Source organism: Quercus robur, chromosome 8 (genome assembly GCF_932294415.1).
Source record: "Quercus robur chromosome 8, dhQueRobu3.1, whole genome shotgun sequence".
Classification (NCBI taxonomy): domain Eukaryota; kingdom Viridiplantae; phylum Streptophyta; class Magnoliopsida; order Fagales; family Fagaceae; genus Quercus; species Quercus robur.
The window spans coordinates 6,599,687-6,618,065 of NC_065541.1; the positions used below are offsets into that span (position 1 = coordinate 6,599,687).

Below are 18,379 nucleotides of genomic sequence, written 5' to 3' on the forward strand. Positions count from 1 at the left end.
TTGGAAAAAAGTTGAAAAAACTCCAACAAAGTTGGTTACAATGGAATACTCCTCCGCAGAAGTGGTTAGATATTAGAAACAAAAACCTTTTTCTCGTCTAATCGTTGTTTTATTTTAATAATTAATAATCTTTATTTTTGGTTTTTGTCTTTTTGTTTAATTTTCTTGGATTGTTGTCTTTGTAGACTTGTGTTCTGAAAGTGAATTCACAGTGTGAGACTTGCAGGAGAAAAGTGATGGAAGTCTTGCAGAATGTCGGTGGTATGTTTTTTTTTGACGAATTTGTTGTACTTATTTGATAATTTATTTTTGATACTCATCTTGTTTAATTTCATAGTGTTTTTTAGTAAATAAATAAAATAGAAAACTACAAGAAAATTGTGTATGAACTTATAATGACAATAATAACAGCACTCATTGACATTAATGGGATGATGGGTGGCCCTTTTTTGTATATAATTCCATAGTCAGTAAAAGGGGAATTTGATCCTTCATCTTTTTTGTTAAAATTTAAAAATAATAGGAAGTTTCAGTTTTTTTTTTTTAATATGAAAAGGAAGTGTCAGTTGAATTATAAAACTCGTGATGATAATATGGCTACTTTAGTTTAAATTACCAAGTTTGTATTAATTTTCAGAACAAATTCTTCACTCATATTTCAATGTTTCTTTTTTTTTTTTTCATTAGAAATAAACCAGAGGTTGGTTTGTTATTGCAGGACAAGTTGCAATTCCTAAACACTTTTCTTTTAAACCTTTTCTATTGTTAGGAGTGTATAATATTTCTATAGATGCTGAGGAAGGGACAGTGAAAGTTACTGGGAGAGTAAATCCGAATACACTATTGAGGGTGCTAGAAAGGTATGGGAGACACATGCAGAGGTCAAATGGATTCGGTTTGATGGTGAGGTTAGGGAAAGAGGTTACTATTATTATGGTGAAAATGGATATGTTCCATCTCCATATGCTCCTGCTCCATATGGGGTGTCATACCATTATCCAGTATCAGCAGGGTATGAATACCCACCATATGGAGGCCTTGATTACCCATGGTATGACAGCTGCCGCCACAATTATTTGGTGATCATTTTTTTCTTTTAATGTTTTCTTTATTTTGTGTAGTCTATAGTTTACACACTAGTTTTTGGACTGAATTTACTCCAATGTGAATTTCCTGACTCAAAAATGCACCACAAGGAGGTTTGCCTTTGATGTCTTGAAAAATGCTACTCTCAAAGCCATAATTGATGGTGCAATTGAACCAATATTGACATCTCCTTTGGAAACATTATGCGAGTAGTGTTACATAGTCACAAGGTGCTTGGCTATTTTGGTTCTTTAGGTCGTTGGTTGTTTACTTAATTCAATTTACGCTTAAGATGTCTCAATTTCTACTTCTTATTATTTAATATTAGTGACCATACCAAGGTTTGCTAGCATTCGTTAAAGTTCAAAACTACAAATTGCACTCTCTAAATTTGGAGTAATTTTTTTTTTCTAAACTTTTAATTTTGTTAATTTCATCATTTGTAAATGTTACTAATGTGGTACTTTCATCCACAATCTTTTTAAAATGTTGTTGCTATAATCCCAAAACGATGTAGTTTAATTATTAAGTTTGATAAAAATTCATTTTAGTTCTTTAATTTTACTTTTATTCAATTGAATCCTCAAAAAAAAATTATAAAAGAAAGAAAATGATGAAATACCTTTTCATTTATATACTTTATAGAGTAAGATATACAATTAAGTTGTATCGTAATTCAATAATAAACGACTAATGTTAGTGATATTATTTTTCATAATTATTCATGATTAAAACAAAATTACTTTCATTTTTTTATTAAAAAAAAGTTGTTGGACTTAGGATAATAATAACAAAATAAGTAACCAAGCTTTAAACCGGGTCGACCTGAAATTTTTACAACATGATTCCGGGTTGGAACCTACCTATAAATATCCAGAAAATGAAAATCTAACATTTGAAAAAATCGTACACACAGTCACAGAAAGAAAAAATGGAGGGAAACCGTGGGAGCTCACAGCGCTGCGCTTTGTTACGAAAAATCAGAGGTCAGAAAATTAAATTTCAAATTCAAAAAAACGCATTGAAATACATTCACATTCTTCAATCACACTCTCATCAACAATTCAAATTCTTATCATTTATGGTTTCTTTGAATTTTCAGAGTTCACTCGAGCTATAGTACAAGATCTGAGCATCGGACGGTCACCGATCGTTCTCATCGATCGGTTCAGAGTTCACTGCACGAATCCTCAAGCAAACTGGTTCGGTTTCTTCTCTTTCAAATTCTTTCAAAAATTCTTGTTCCTTAATTTTTTTTAACGGAAACATGTGCGAAGAAAATGTAGCCATGTAGGTTTGGTTATTACTCGTAGCAAAATAGTAATAATTATTATTAATTAGTAATTTGATTTTTTTTTTTCCATTTGTTTCAATAACATTGACGATCGTATTTAGGTTTTCGAAAATTGATTCGAAAATCAAACACCACTGTTTTGTAGAATTTCTAAAAGCTTCATTAATTTTCAGCGCGTAATTGATTCGCTAAAGACCTTTAATTTTAAAATATTTTTTGCTTTTAAAAAAAAAAATTGTTCATTAGTTTATTTAACGGAATTAGGCTTTATTTATGGTTGAAATGAAAAATGCGTGAAGGAATTGTAGGTTTAGATGGGAATTTGGTTATTGCTCTATAGCAAAATAGTGATTATTAAAATTTAATGAACTTTTATAGTAGGCTAATCACTATCCAACTGTTATTTGGCTATGAAGGCTGGTTATAGCAAATAGTATTGGAACTAAAGGTTTTTTTTTTTTTTTTTTTTTTTTTTTTTTTTTTTTTTTTTTTTTTGTGGAGAAACGGACCTAAGGTGTTAGTTGGAGAAAATAACACATTTAACACTAGGAAGTTGGGAGCACAGGCACCACTAGGAAGTTGTGATTACGGCACTGGACACAAGATGTACACGCCACGTGTCCATCTCTTTACATTCTAGTGTTCATTGAATGCATAGGATTTGGCTTGCATCCAACGCCTTTGTGCAATGGATGTAAGATGGATGCGCCACATGTCCATCTCTTTATATGCGGTGCATCTATTGTTTGTCTATTGCTTGGGATTTGGTTTGGCCTGCATCTAGTGTCTTTGCACATTAGACACAAGATAAACACGCCACATGTCCATCTTTTTATATGTCGCATGCTTCACAAGATTTGGCTTGCGAACATGAGATAGACATGCCATGCGTCCTTCTCTCGTATGCGGTGCATCCAGCACATTGGATGCAAGCCAGACCTTTGAATAAAAATGGGATGTAGTTGAAAATGTTACTAGCATGAGGTAACTAGCGTTTGTCATTAAATTCTTCAAGCATGATTGGGATGGAGTTGAAAATGTTACTATTGTTGTATGCAACTTTGCTGATCCCAAAATTTTGGAACTAAGGTTTAATTTTTATTGTTTTATGCAGCTGTTGCAGCTCTGTATTGCCAAATGGGAAGGAAATTCTCACACTTCAAAGGGAAAACCATATGCATAGGCTCAGTGAGTGGGTTTTGACCTTAATCACTTATGAGAACCTTACAATGAGTCCTCAATTGTATGGAATACTATCCAACTATTGATGAGTTATTGAATTCTATTTCAGATGTCTTGCTAAGAGTGCTATTGATTGTTCAGCAACTTCTGCAAGAAAACCGGCATGGGTCCAAGAGAGATATATATTACATGCATCCATCTGTATTTTCAGGTAAATCTGAATTAAGCTTCAGTCCCAATTTCAAATGATATTTCTTTTTATATTCAAGTTTCCCTATTACTGTGATAGGAATCTGAAAAATGCATGTTCAGTGGAACAAATTTGAGTATCTGCCCTTAATTTATACTTTGCGCAATCACTTTATGTTAAAGAAAGTCACAATCTTGATCATGGGGAGAACTTTATGAGAGATAATTTGATATCTTTGATTGTGCTCAGGTCTCCATTTGTCAACATTGTCAGTTATTTTAAAGGGCATAAGTCAGCACTTAGATATTTCGGAGAAATCTGAACTTAAAAGTTAGATAGTATTAAATTTTCTTCCACAGATTTCAGTCCTCGTCTGCTTGAATGACATTGCTTTCTTAAATATCTTCTGCTTATTCTGCAATCCAGAACAGTCAGTTGTAGACCGGGCAATCAATGACATTTGCACCCTTATGCAATGCAGTCGCCACAATCTAAATGTGGTAGGTGTTTTCCTTATGCTTTCTTTTTCACCTGAATATTGCTAATTCGTTTTTGGTTCTGCTGGAGTGTATAAAGCCTTTGTGGTTTAAACTGAACAAATCAGGGGAAGGCTTAAGAAATTTCCAAGTGCATGGCTGCACTAGCCTCAAATTTTTGTAAAACCTGTGTCACTTTGTTGTCAATTACAAAGAACTTACACTTATTAAGACATTTATATCTTGTCTCTTTTGGCAGGTTTCTGTGGGCAATGGGTAGGTACTTGAGATCACACTCAGACCTTTTAAGATAAGTAGACAATCATTATTTTTTTCTGTCTGAATTCTCTTTCTAAGATTGTACTCAAAGTGTTGTTTGCCAATAGCATATATGTGCTACTGGGTGAATATATCATATCTTTCCATGTCATAGGATTTTTATAGCCACTGAAATGTAATATACGTTTAACTGAATGATTATCAACATGAGTAGTTTATAAATTTTTGGATATATGGCATTCATTAGGCATAGCTAATAATTTCTATATGCTGAACTAATTATTTCCAGTGATCATAAAATTTTCAGATCTACCCTCAGTTTATGTACTTTCCATTGGACTCCAACAAGGCAGACCTTTCTTCAAGTAAAAATAAAAATAAAAATAATAATTAAAAAAAAAACCCTCTTTTGTGACGGGATTAAATAGTCCTTTAGAGGGGGGGGGGCTCTGGATGAGCGATAGTACTTTACTACTTAAATAGTTCTCAAACTCTGTTTTTTCATTTTTGAGTTTTCTCAACTACATAGCTGACCCTTTGACCCATAATATGCTGTGTTGATTTTTCTGTAGCATCCTTAGCCAATGTGCTTAACTGTTAAAATTTGTTGATCCCAATATTTCTGTTACAGGTTGGTGATGGGCTGGATAAGATTCTTAGAAGGTGGAAGGAAGTTTGATTGCATAAATCGTCCTAACACGGTAAGAACAGGAACTGGTATGGTTATTTAATTGTCTTCAATTTATATATGTCTGAACCGGTTCTATTGCAGGCCCACCCCATCCCTGTTCAAGTTGAAGAAGTCAAAGGTATCCAATTACTAAGATAATATGCAGGACAATTTAGGACAATCTATGTTTATAATTGATGCAGGCATTGGCAATAAGATTTATCTATTTTTTTCCTATGCATTAGGTTCAAGGATTTTTTATGGTATTCCTCACTTGGTGTCACATATTGTCTTGAATACAGAGAGTAGATAATTGAAATTTTCCTAATTCTTGCATGTAGACATTGTTAGTGTTGCTGACTACATTCTAGTTGTGGAGAAGGAATCAGGTGAGCAATTATACTGGTAATACCTATAGGAAGCACAACTTCAAGTTCTAAGATTCTTCCTTTTGACTAAATTATTAATGATATGCAGTATTTGAGCGATTAGCTAATGACCAGTTCTGCAATGCAAACCGTTGCATTGTCATCACTGTAAGCTCTTCCTTAGGTCATTAGGCTCATCTCAAAATCCTTTTTGACCATTTTTTTTCACAGGGAAGAGGCTATCCAGATATCCCCACCAGAAGGTGAAAACTTTCACTTTCAATTTACAATGTTTCTCACCGTATTGCCATATAAGTCACTTATCATTTTGTTTTCATGTATCTATTTGGGGTTTCTGTGAATATATGTGTTTGTACCAATAGGTTTTTGCGGCTGCTCATTGAAAAGTTGTGTCTACCTACCTATTGTTTGGTTGATAGTGATCCCTATGGCTTCGACATTCTGACCACATATCGGTTTGGTTCAATGGTTAGGTTTATTAAATTGTTAATGATATTGTTTTTTATTTATCATCCACTTGAGCAAGCTATACAACATATATACTGGCAACTAGGAGTCTAGGAATATGTATATGAAACTCTAAGAACTATGTAAATTTCCAATTTTTTTGAAAAGTTGACAAGTTTTTTTATTTTTTATTTTTCTCTTACACTTCTATTTTGTTAGCAAATGGCCTATGATGCAAAGCAACTGCGTTGCCCAGAGGTATGCTGGCTTGGAGTTTTTCCTTCAGATTCTGAGAAATACTGTCTTCCACAGCAATGTTTCCTTCCTCTGACAGCAGAAGGTGATAGATGGTACTTGTAGTGTTTCAGATAGGCTTTCTTATGTACGTAGTCTTCTGCTAATGTTCCTGATATTCCTGCCAGACCAGAAGAAAGCTGAAGCTATGCTAAATAGATGCTACCTGCAAAGAGAAGTCCCAAGATGGAGGTAAAATTCTGTAAAATAACCTGTCATTTTTCTGTTATCCTTGTTTGCCTGGACTTCACAGATTCTGAAGTTTTACTTCATCATGAAAGGTTGGAACTAGAGTTGATGCTGCAAAGAGGGGTGAAATTTGAGATTGAAGCATTGTCCGTGCATTCACTATCCTTTTTGTCAAAAGAGTACATAACATCTAAGATTCAAGGTGGAGTGCACATTTAACTCGTCTGAAAATTTTCAGTGTACCTGCTACCATCTGGGAGAACATTTATATGATATCTGCAAGATTTAAAAGTTTAAAACATAATCTTTAAACAATGTTCTACAGTCATAGGAAGAAGTCCCGTCAAATAGAGCCCAAGAACTTTCTTTTGGATCCAAGAAATGGCTCTTAGAGATCTTTTTTCCTTTTGGAAGATACAAGAGCAAAACACAGCCTATTGATATTGGAAGAGGCAAAAGTCTTGCAATGTATCATTTTTGGGTCCAGTGAAATTCTTAGATATAGGAAGAAGTCTTATCAAATGGAGATTTTTTCTCGCAACCATCTTCCATTTGTTAATGCAATATATAAGAATCAATGCTAAAAATAGTACTACACTCTTGATCGTGAACTATCAATTTCTTGTTGAACCCTATGAATTGAAAATAAGATGCTTCAAATTTGAGAGTCCAAGAGTTCTACAAAACGTTCTTGATGGGGAAAAGAATGTGAATGAAAGATCCCATTCATAGTTTTGGAGCATCATCTAAAAATGGTCAAGTAAATTGCTAACAACTTTCAAAGGAAAAAAAAAAAAGGATTTTGGAAAGGGTTTGGATGTGGCAAACAGAAATCATTATTTGAGTAAAGCATCGAAAACCTTCAAAAGTTGATGCTAGTAGGCTGCTTGATTTGATTTTTTTTTTTTTAATAATTCAAGAATTGGGGGTGGAGGATTTAAATGCTGGTTGTCTTTGTTGAAACATCATCAGGTGCTAATTAGTTTGAGTTATAAGGCTCTTGACAGTTTGCTAGTTTAAATCAATAAAATAACGTGATCGATCTTTGGTTTAAACCAACTGGTTCATCCAATTGAAAAATGGAATAAGGAATGGGTAAAAAGAAAAAGCAATGGATTTTTTTTTTTTTTCCTTTTTGTGAAAAAAATTATTGGTTTTCATATGGATCCTATTTACATGTTGCTTGGCCATGTCAAAAATATTGGATTTCAGTATTTTATTTTAATAAAATAAAATAAAAATGCGACAGTGATCACTTTTTGTGGGTGAAAGGGTGATCTAAGACCTTTTTTCTTCATTAGAAGGACCAAATTCTTGAATTTCTAGGCGATTGGGCTTTAGGAAGGCCTGCTGTGTTTCTTACAATCCACAGCTCTCACAAACATTCATTGCCTGGATATGGGCTTTTAGTCCTGGGAAATTCAAGCTTATTCCAATTAGGCCCAAATGTCTTCTTGAATGTTTTAGAAACACACAGCGAAAAGCAGAAAATCAAAGTCCATTTACAAAATTTGACATTATACAATTATATATATATATATATATATATATTGATAAATCACAGTATACTACAAATCTACAATTCACCATCACGGACGAATGCTATATGAAACCTAACAAGTTGGTAGATTAAAGACAAGAATCACACAACCACATCATGGTCCGCGTATCACAGCCAGCATCACAGCTGATTTGGCTAATAGAGGCAAGGAATGATACAATAAAACGGTAAATAGTAATGATTTTGGGGGGAAAAGAACGTAAAGAAGATTCTTTTGGCTTGATGTAAAAGTCTACGCTTACAAGCTTATTCACAAGAACATTATTGTGTTTGAGTTTTGGTTGTTTAGTAGTCGATTCTAACCTTGACTTGAGCTTCGTTCATTTGCTAAATAAACAAACAAAAACAAGTTTTTTTTTTTTTTTTTTCATAAACTAAATCCACTACAAGCACTATGTAAAATGCCTTTGTGCATTCTTCAGTTTACTCAACTGGGATCCAACTAGATTGAGCCTAACCAAACATTACGTTAAGAAAATGAAAAAATCCCTCTTCACTTTAAGAATAGAAGTGTACATAATAGGGTACAAAAAGGTCAACACAATTATTGTTAGGCATAGGTGCTCATAAACATATCTAGTTCCCAGTGGGCTTTCAAACAACAACCAGTTTTAGTTTCAAATTTTAAATATGGTTATGGACAGTTAATAGAAAAATTAGGCCAAAATTAATTTGGGAAAATGGGCATTTGTCCCTAATTTATATACTATGTAGTAAAATGTCCTTGTTTTGAAACTCATTTTAACAAAATTGAGTTATAGGAGGAACTCGATATTAGCAATGTTGAATTCTATGCGTACTCCCCCCTCTCACATGTATTATGGGTTCCACCATAAATTTAATTAGTGAGACTCACAGTTATGTGAGAGAAGAAAGTACGCATTTATGGTACTCTGGAAGTACCTAATAATTACCCTTGCATTAGCCCTTCAAAGCCAATCCATACCGTGTGTTGACTTTGGAGGGCCCCAACAGTTTCTAGAGTATTTGCTTTTATTTATTTTGGTCATATTTTTAATTTGGTCCTCAATTTTTTATAACTTCATTTTTTTTCTTATATTTTTAAACTTACTGATATTTTGATCCCGACATCATCTCACTAACAAAAAAAAAAAGTTATTTCAAACTAGCAGTGCATTCCATTTATTACTTAGGCATTTTTTGTAAATAAGTCCATTTACTACTTAGACATTCTTTGTAAAATGAGATGATAATAGGGACCAAAAGGACAACAAGTTTAAAAATATAGAGATCAAAATAAAGTTATAAAAACTTAAAGACCAAATTATAAATATGACCAAAATATAGAAAGCAAAAAGTATTATCGTCAAACTTTTGGTTTTTTTTTTTTTTTTTTTTTTTTTCCTCAACATTTTTTGAAAATAATCCATCTTTTAGCTTTTTATAACAAATTTAACATAAAATTACCAGATACCATATCTTTTGATAAACACTAAAAAAAAAAAAAAAAAAAAGAGGGTGCTATGTCCATAATACACTCTAAATACAATGGATTTATGCAAAATTAAAAAAAATTATTATTAATTAGTAATTTGATTTTTTTTTCCCATTTGTTTCAATAACATTGACGATCGTATTTAGGTTTTCAAAAATTGATTCGAAGATCAAACACCACTGTTTTGTTGAATTTCTAAAAGCTTCATTAATTTTCAGCGCGTAATTGATTCGCTAAAGACCTTTAATTTTAAAATATTTTTTGCTTTAAAAAAAAAAAAAATTGTTCATTAGTTTATATAACGGAATTAGGCTTTATTTATGGTTGAAATGAAAAATGCGTGAAGGAATTGTAGGTTTAGATGAGAATTTAGTTATTGCTCTATAGCAAAATAGTGATTATTAAAATTTAATGAACACGCCTCATGTCCATCTTTTTATATGGACATGAGATAGACATGAGATTTGGCTTGCGAACATGAGATAGACATGCCATGCGTCCTTCTCTCGTATGCGGTGCATCCAGCACATTGGATGCAAGCCAGAACTTTGAATAAAAATGGGATGTAGTTGAAAATGTTACTAGCATGAGGTAACTAGCGTTTGTCATTAAATTCATCAAGCATGATTGGGATGGAGTTGAAAATGTTACTATTGTTGTATGCAACTTTGCTGATCCCAAAATTTTGGAACTAAGGTTTAATTTTTATTGCTTTATGCAGCTGTTGCAGCTCTGTTTTGCCAAATGGGAAGGAAATTCTCACACTTCAAAGGGAAAACCATGTGCATAGGCTCGGTGAGTGGGTTTTGACCTTAATCACTTAAGAGAACCTTACAATGAGTCCTCAATTGTATGGAATACTATCCAACTATTGATGAGTTATTGAATTCTATTTCAGATGTCTTGCTAAGAGTGCTATTGATTGTTCAGCAACTTCTGCAAGAAAACCGGCATGGGTCCAAGAGAGATATATATTACATGCATCCATCTGTATTTTCAGGTAAATATGAATTAAGCTTCGGTCCCAATTTCAAATGATATTTCTTTTTATATTCAAGTTTCCCTATTACTGTGATAGGAATCTGAAAAATGCATGTTCAGTGGAACAAATTTGAGTATCTGCCCTTAATTTATACTTTGCGCAATCACTTTATGTTAAAGAAAGTCAGCAATCTTGATCATGGGGAGAACTTTATGAGAGATAATTTGATATCTTTGATTGTGCTCAGGTCTCCATTTGTCAACATTGTCAGTTATTTTAAAGGGCATAAGTCAGCACTTAGATATTTCGGAGAAATCTGAACTTAAAAGTTAGATAGTATTAAATTTTCTTCCACAGATTTCAGTCCTCGTCTGCTTGAATGACATTGCTTTCTTAAATATCTTCTGCTTATTCTGCAATCCAGAACAGTCAGTTGTAGACCGGGCAATCAATGACATTTGCATCCTTATGCAATGCAGTCGCCACAATCTAAATGTGGTAGGTGTTTTCCTTATGCTTTCTTTTTCACCTGAATATTGCTAATTCGTTTTTGGTTCTGCTGGAGTGTATAAAGCCTTTGTGGTTTAAACTGAACAAATCAGGGGAAGGCTTAAGAAATTTCCAAGTGCATGGCTGCACTAGCCTCAAATTTTTGTAAAACCTGTGTCACTTTGTTGTCAATTACAAAGAACTTACACTTATTAAGACATTTATATCTTGTCTCTTTTGGCAGGTTTCTGTGGGCAATGGGTAGGTACTTGGGATCACACTCAGACCTTTTAAGATAAGTAGACAATCATTATTTTTTTCTGTCTGAATTCTCTTTCTAAGATCGTACTCAAAGTGTTGTTTGCCAATAGCAGATATGTGTTACTGGGTGTATATATCATATCTTTCCATGTCATAGGATTTTTATAGCCACTGAAATGTAATATACGTTTAACTGAATGATTATCAACATGAGTAGTTTATAAATTTTTGGATATATGGCATTCATTAGGCATAGCTAATAATTTCTATATGCTGAACTAATTATTTCCAGTGATCATAAAATTTTCAGATCTACCCTCAGTTTATGTACTTTCCATTGGACTCCAACAAGGCAGACCTTTCTTCAAGTAAAAATAATAATAATTTTTTTAAAAAAAAACCCTCTTTTGTGAAGGGGATTAAATAGTCCTTTAGAGAGGAGGGGGGGGGGGGGGGGGGAGGGGGGTTCTGGATGAGCGATAGTGCTTTACCACTTAAATAGTTCTTCACACACTGTTTTTTCATTTTTGAGTTTTCTCAACTACATAGCTGACCCTTTGACCCATAATATGCTGTGTTGATTTTTCTGTAGCATCCTTAGCCAATGTGCTTAGCTGTTAAAGTTTGTTGATCCCAATATTCTACAGGTTGGTGATGGGCTGGATAAGATTCTTAGAAGGTGGAAGGAAGTTTGATTGCATAAATCGTCCTAACACAGTAAGAACAGGAACTGGTATGGTTATTTAATTGTCTCCAATTTATATATGTCTGAACCGGTTCTATTGCAGGCCCCCCCATCCCTGTTCAAGTTGAAGAAGTCAAAGGTATCCAATTACTAAGATAATATGCAGGACAATTTAGAACAATCTATGTTTATAATTGATGCAGGCATTGGCAATAAGATTTATCTATTTTTTTCCTATGCATTAGTTGCAAGGATTTTTTATGGTATTCCTCACTTGGTGTCACGTATTATCTGGAATACAGAGAGTAGATAATTGAAATATTCCTAATTCTTGCATGTAGACATTGTTAGTGTTGCTGACTACATTCTAGTTGTGGAGAAGGAATCAGGTAAGCAATTATACTGGTAATACTTATAGGAAGCACAACTTCTAAGTTCTAACATTCTTCCTTTTGACTAAATTATTAATGATATGCAGTATTTGAGCGATTAGCTAATGACCAGTTCTGCAATGCAAACCGTTGCATTGTCATCACTGTAAGCTCTTCCTTAGGTCATTAGGCTTATCTCAAAATCCTTTTTGACCATTTTTTTCACAGGGAAGAGGCCATCCAGATATCCCCACCAGAAGGTGAAAACTTTCACTTTCAGTTTACAATGTTTCTCACCATATTGCCATATATGTCACTTATCATTTTGTTTTCATGTATCTATTTGGGCTTTCTGTGAATATATGCATTTGTACCAATAGGTTTTTGCGGCTGCTCATTGAAAAGTTGTGTCTACCTACCTATTGTTTGGTTGATTGTGATCCATATGGCTTCGACATTCTGACCACATATCGGTTTGGTTCAATGGTTAGGTTTATTAAATTGTTAATGATATTGTTGTTTATTTATCATCCACTTGAGCAAGTTAAACAACATATATACTGGCAACTAGGAGTCTAGGACTGTGTATATGAAACTCTAAGAACAATGTAAATTTCCAATTTTTTTGAAAAGTTGACAAGGTTTTTTTTATTTTTTTATTTTTTTTTTTTACACTTCTATTTTGTTAGCAAATGGCCTATGATGCAAAGCAACTGCGTTGCCCAGAGGTATGCTGGCTTGGAGTTTTTCCTTCAGATTCTGAGAAATACTGTCTTCCAGAGCAATGTTTCCTTCCTCTGACAGCAGAAGGTGATAGATGGTACTTGTAGTGTTTCAGATAGGCTTTCTTATGTACGTAGTCTTTTGCTAATGTTCCTGATATTCCTGCCAGACAAGAAGAAAGCTGAAACTATGCTAAATAGATGCTACCTGCAAAGAGAAGTCCCAAGATGGAGGTAAAATTCTGTAAAATAACCTGTCATTTTTCTGTTATCCTTGTTTGCCTGGACTACACAGATTCTGAAGTTTTACTTCATCATGAAAGGTTGGAACTAGAGTTGATGCTGCAAAGAGGGGTGAAATTTGAGATTGAAGCATTGTCTGTGCATTCACTATCCTTTTTGTCAAAAGAGTACATAACATCTAAGATTCAAGGTGGAGTGCACATTTAACTCGTCTGAAAATTTTCAGTGTACCTGCTACCATCTGGGAGAACATTTATATTATATCTGCAAGATTTAAAAGTTAAAACATAATCTTTAAACAATGTTTTATAGTTATAGTAAGAAGTCCAGTCAAATAGAGCCCAAGAACTCTCTTTTGGATCCAAGAAACGGCTCTTAGAGATCTTTTTTCCTTTTGGAAGATACAAGAGTGAAACACAGCCTATTGATATTGGAAGAGGCAAAAGAGTCTTACAATGTATCATTTTTGGGTCCAATGAAATTCTTAGGTATAGGAAGAAGTCTTATCAAATAGAGATTTTTTCACGCAACCATCTTCCATTTGTTAATACGATATCTAAGAATCAATGCTAAAAATAGTACTACACTCTTGATCATGAACTATCAATTGCTTGTTGAACCATATGAATTGAAAATAAGATGCTCCAAATTTAAGAGTCCAAGAGTTTTATAAAACGTTCTTGATGGGTAAAAGAATGTGAATGAAAGATCCCATTCATAGTTTTGGAGCATCATCTAAAAACGGTCAAGTAAATTGCTTACAACCTTCAAAGGAGAAAAAAAAAAGGATTTTGGAAAGGGTTTGGATGTGGCAAACAGAAATCATTATTTGAGTAAAGCATCGAAAACCTTCAAAAGTTGATGCTAGTAGGCTGCCTGATTTTATTTTTTTTTAAATAATTCAAGAATTGGGGGTGGAGGATTTAAATGTTGGTTGTCTTTGTTGAAACATCATGAGGTGCTAATTAGTTTGAGTTATAAGGCTCTTGACAGTTTGCTAATATAAATCAATAAAATAACGTGATCGATCTTTGGTTTAAACCAACTGGTTCATCCAATCAAAAAGTGGAATAAGGAATGGATAAAAAGAAAAAAAAATGGATTTTTTTTTTTATCCTTTTTGTGAAAAAATTTATTGGTTTTCATATGGATCCTATTTACATGTTACTTGGTCATGTCAAAAATATTGGATTTCAATATTTTATTTTAATAAAATAAAATAAAAATGCCACAGTGATCACTTTCTGTGGGTGAAAGGGTGATCTAAGACCCTTTTTTTTCATTTGAAGGACCAAATTCTTGAATTTCTGGGCGACTGGGCTTTAGGAAGGCCTGCTGTGTTTCTTACAATCCACAGCTCTCACAAGCATTCATAGCCTGGATATGGACTTTTTGTCCTGGGAAATTCAAGCTTATATCAATTAGGCCCAAATGTCTTCTTGAATGTTTTAGAAACACAGCGAAAAGCAGAAAATCAAAGACCATTTACAAAATTTGACATTATACAATTATTATTATTATTATTTTGGATAAATCACAGTATACTACAATTCGCCATCAAGGACAAATGTTATATGAAACCTAACAAGTCGGTAGATTAAAGACAAGAATCACACAACCACATCATGACTAGATAAGTCTCCACCCATTTGGGATTAATGGTCCACGTAGCACAGCCAGCATCACAGCTGATTTGGCTAATAGAGGCAAGGAATGATACAATAAAACAAAACGGTAAATAATAATAATTTTGGGGGGAAAAGAAAGTAAAGAAGATTATTTTGGCTTGATATAAAAGTCTACGCTTATGAGCTTATTCACAAGAACATTATTGTGTTTGAATTTTGGTTGTTTAGTAGTCGATTCTAACCTTGATTTGAGCTTGGCTCATTTACTAAATAAACCAAAAAAAAAAAAAAAAAAGGTTTTTATCATAAACTAAATCCACTACAAGCACTATGTAAAATTGCCTTAGTGCATTCTTCAGTTTTCTCAACTGGGATCCAATTAGCTTGAGCCTAACCAAACATTACGTTAAGAAAATGAAAAAATCCCTCTTTACTTTAAGAGAATAAGAATAGAAGTGTACATAATAGGGTACAAAAAGGTCAACACAATTATTGTTAGGCATAGGTGCTCATAAACATATCTAGTTCCCAGCGGGCTTTCAAACAACAACCAGTTTTAGTTTCAAAATTTAAATATGGTTATAGACAGTTACTATAAAAATTAGGTCAAAATTAATTCGGGAAAATGGGCACTTGTCCCTAATTTATATACTATGTAGCAAAATGTCCCTATTTTGAAACTCATTTTAACAAAATTGAGTTACAGGTGGGAGATAATGTCGAGTTCTATGCATACTCCCCCCTCTCACATGAATTGTGGGTCCCATCATAAATTTAATTAGTGAGACCCACAGTTATGTGAGAGGAAGGAATACACATTTATGATACTCCGAGAGTACCTAATAATTACCCTTACATTAGCCCTTCAAAGCCAATCCATACCGTGTGTTGACTTTGGAGGGCCCCAACGATTTCTATAGTATTTGCTTTTATTTATTTATTTAAATTATTTTATGGTCCTTTATTTTGGTCATGTTTTTAATTTGGTCCTCAATTTTTTATAACTTCATTTTTTTTCTTATATTTTTAAACTTACTGATATTTTGATCCTGACATCATCTCACTTACAAAAAAAAAAAAAAAAAAAAAAAAAAAAAAAAAAAAATTTATTTCAAACTAGTAGTGCATTCCATTTATTACTTTGGCATTTTTTGTAAATAAGTCCATTTACTACTTAGACATTCTTTGTAAATGAGATGATAATAGGGACCAAAAGGACAACAAGTTTAAAAATGTAGAGATCAAAATAAAGTTATAAAAACTTAAAGACCAAATTATAAATATGACCAAAATATAGAAAGAAAAAAGTATCGTTGACAAACTTTTGGTTTTTTTTTTTTTTTTTTTTTGCCTCAACATTTTTTGAAAATAATCCATCTTTTAGCTTTTTGTAACAAATTTAACATAAAAATTACCAAATACCATATCTTTCGATAAACACTATAAATAAAATAAAAGGTGATACATCCCTAACACACTCTAAATATAATGGATTTATGCAAAATTTAAAAAAAAAAATGGAAAACATATATATGTGAAGCACAAAATTTATGTGGATTGACCTTGGATCTACGTTCACAAGTGGTGTCGAGGAAAAAGTTTAACTAAAAAATTAGATCCACGATTTGGTTTTTCTAAGTGTCATGAGGGTTGTCATTCTACTCTTTTGTCTTTCTATGTCATTTTTTTGTTGCATTATTTCTATAGCACTAGCTTCTTTCTTTTCTATCAAAGTAATTTTATAGTGTCTTCAAATCTTCTTTTCTTTAAGTCATCTTTTTCAAAGTCTTTCTTATTGTCTTTATATGTTATAGCTATAGGTCTTTAGGTTGCTTTTAGTTTTCTATCATCTTTTCTACTATTATTTATATGCCAGTTTTCTATTGCACTATTCCTTTCGTCATGCCAATTGTCTGTCATGGTTTTTACTGAAGGTGATCATACACATGAGGAATTTGAATATAATGATCATAACATACATGATAGAACTAAGGCTGAGGAATTTTTAGACCACCTCTGTGTTTTGCTTGGGCTTGCAATTTTTTCCTAATTTTCAAGCCCGAGTATCACTCTAATATATATAGAGTACTGTATTAATTAGGTTTATATAGAGTTACTACACAAAAAAATATGTTCATTTAAATTTAGATTCTAAGTAAAACTCACCATCAGTTTGGATAGAACAACCCAACACCAATCAAATCTTGAATAAATTTTTTTAAACAGAATCTAAGTATTTGTAGCTTATTGTCGAATTTGAGGGACAAAATGGGCTTCTGCCCTTTTCGGGCAAATTAATTAGTCTTTTGTCCTTCTTCCCAAACTAAATAGGGAAATACCCCTCTTTTGAAAATCGAGTTTTTCAAAATCGATTTAAGCCCTATAATGACGTTTTCAAGGACTTATAGTGACCTTTATAAAGACCTATAGTGGCGTTTTTGTAACTTGATATCCATGAAATCGAGTTATAGGCAATTTATAGGTTCTTAAAATGTCACTATAGGTCCTTAAAAACGTCACTATAAGGCTTCAGAATTTTTTTTTTAACTCGATTTTGAGAAACTCGATTTTCAGAAGAAAGGCATTTCCTTATTTAGTTTGGGAAGAAGGGCAAAAGGCTAATTAATTTACCCAAAAAGGGCAGAAGCCCATTTTGTCCCGAATTTGAGTTCTGATTGGTGTACCAATAGCTTAGGTTACAGTCAAATCTTAGCCTCTCTGTTGGGCTGGAATGCAAATGTTCACTAGAATTGTGGTTAGGCATCAATTATTATAGTCAATCCAATTTATGCCGTAAACAAGTGAAATTGTGGGTTCAAGATGCACCAAATATCTTTGTAACTTATCAATTAAAAATTTTCTGGAGTTACTTTCAATAGCACGGCCTAATAGGTTAACTCTACTTTATTCTTTTAAAAAAAAATACAGAAGTTTCCATTGGAAACAGAAAAATATAGTCACCATAAAATTGAGACATTATAGGACTTTAGCCCAAGACATAGGGCTTATCTCTCATGCCCAAAGAACACCGACATTAATAATTAGCAGTTTTAACAATATAGCAAGCAGCCATGACCAATGACACATCAATGATCACTAAATATCATAGAGAACTCACTAGAAAGTTAAGATGACTCAACTCTTCCACTATTTTTTATTTATTTATTTATTTATTTTTTGCCTTTGGAGTGAGTACAACCAATAGGACAAAATTGCCTTATACTCTTTTCACCCAAATTATATAGCCTTGTGCCCCCTTTCCAAACTAATTAGGAAAATGCCCTTCTTTTGAAACTCGATTTTCTCAAAATCTAGTTAAGCCCTATAGTGACGTTTTTAAGGACCTATAGTGACATTTTGTAACTCGAACTCCATGAAAACAAAATGTCACTATAGGTCCTTAAAACGTCATTATAGGTCCTTAAAAACGTCACTATAGGGCTTCATAAATTTTGTTTTTTTTTTTTTAAACTCGATTTTGAGAA

At 32.9% G+C, this 18,379-nt stretch overlaps 2 protein-coding genes across 2 annotated transcripts; both read left to right on the plus strand.

Annotated features, from left to right (window-relative positions):
* The first annotated feature begins 1,941 nt into the window (after positions 1 to 1,941).
* Positions 1,942 to 7,091, plus strand: LOC126694358 (meiotic recombination protein SPO11-1-like). The gene is made up of 15 exons (XM_050390592.1): positions 1,942 to 2,072; positions 2,189 to 2,288; positions 3,495 to 3,568; positions 3,672 to 3,773; positions 4,179 to 4,252; positions 4,488 to 4,504; positions 5,139 to 5,208; positions 5,280 to 5,316; positions 5,519 to 5,566; positions 5,655 to 5,713; positions 5,777 to 5,808; positions 5,929 to 6,034; positions 6,233 to 6,353; positions 6,436 to 6,499; positions 6,589 to 7,091. Exons 1-15 carry the CDS (start codon positions 2,018 to 2,020, stop codon positions 6,713 to 6,715), a joined length of 1,086 nt encoding a protein of 361 aa, XP_050246549.1. The 5' UTR covers positions 1,942 to 2,017; the 3' UTR covers positions 6,716 to 7,091.
* A 3,008-nt stretch (positions 7,092 to 10,099) lies between these two features.
* LOC126695758 (meiotic recombination protein SPO11-1-like) lies at positions 10,100 to 13,799 on the plus strand. The gene is made up of 15 exons (XM_050392577.1): positions 10,100 to 10,104; positions 10,235 to 10,308; positions 10,412 to 10,513; positions 10,743 to 10,823; positions 10,920 to 10,993; positions 11,229 to 11,245; positions 11,893 to 11,962; positions 12,018 to 12,069; positions 12,272 to 12,319; positions 12,409 to 12,467; positions 12,530 to 12,561; positions 12,682 to 12,787; positions 12,991 to 13,111; positions 13,194 to 13,257; positions 13,347 to 13,799. Exons 1-15 carry the CDS (start codon positions 10,100 to 10,102, stop codon positions 13,471 to 13,473), a joined length of 1,032 nt encoding a protein of 343 aa, XP_050248534.1. The 3' UTR covers positions 13,474 to 13,799.
* Positions 13,800 to 18,379: the final 4,580 nt, after the last annotated feature.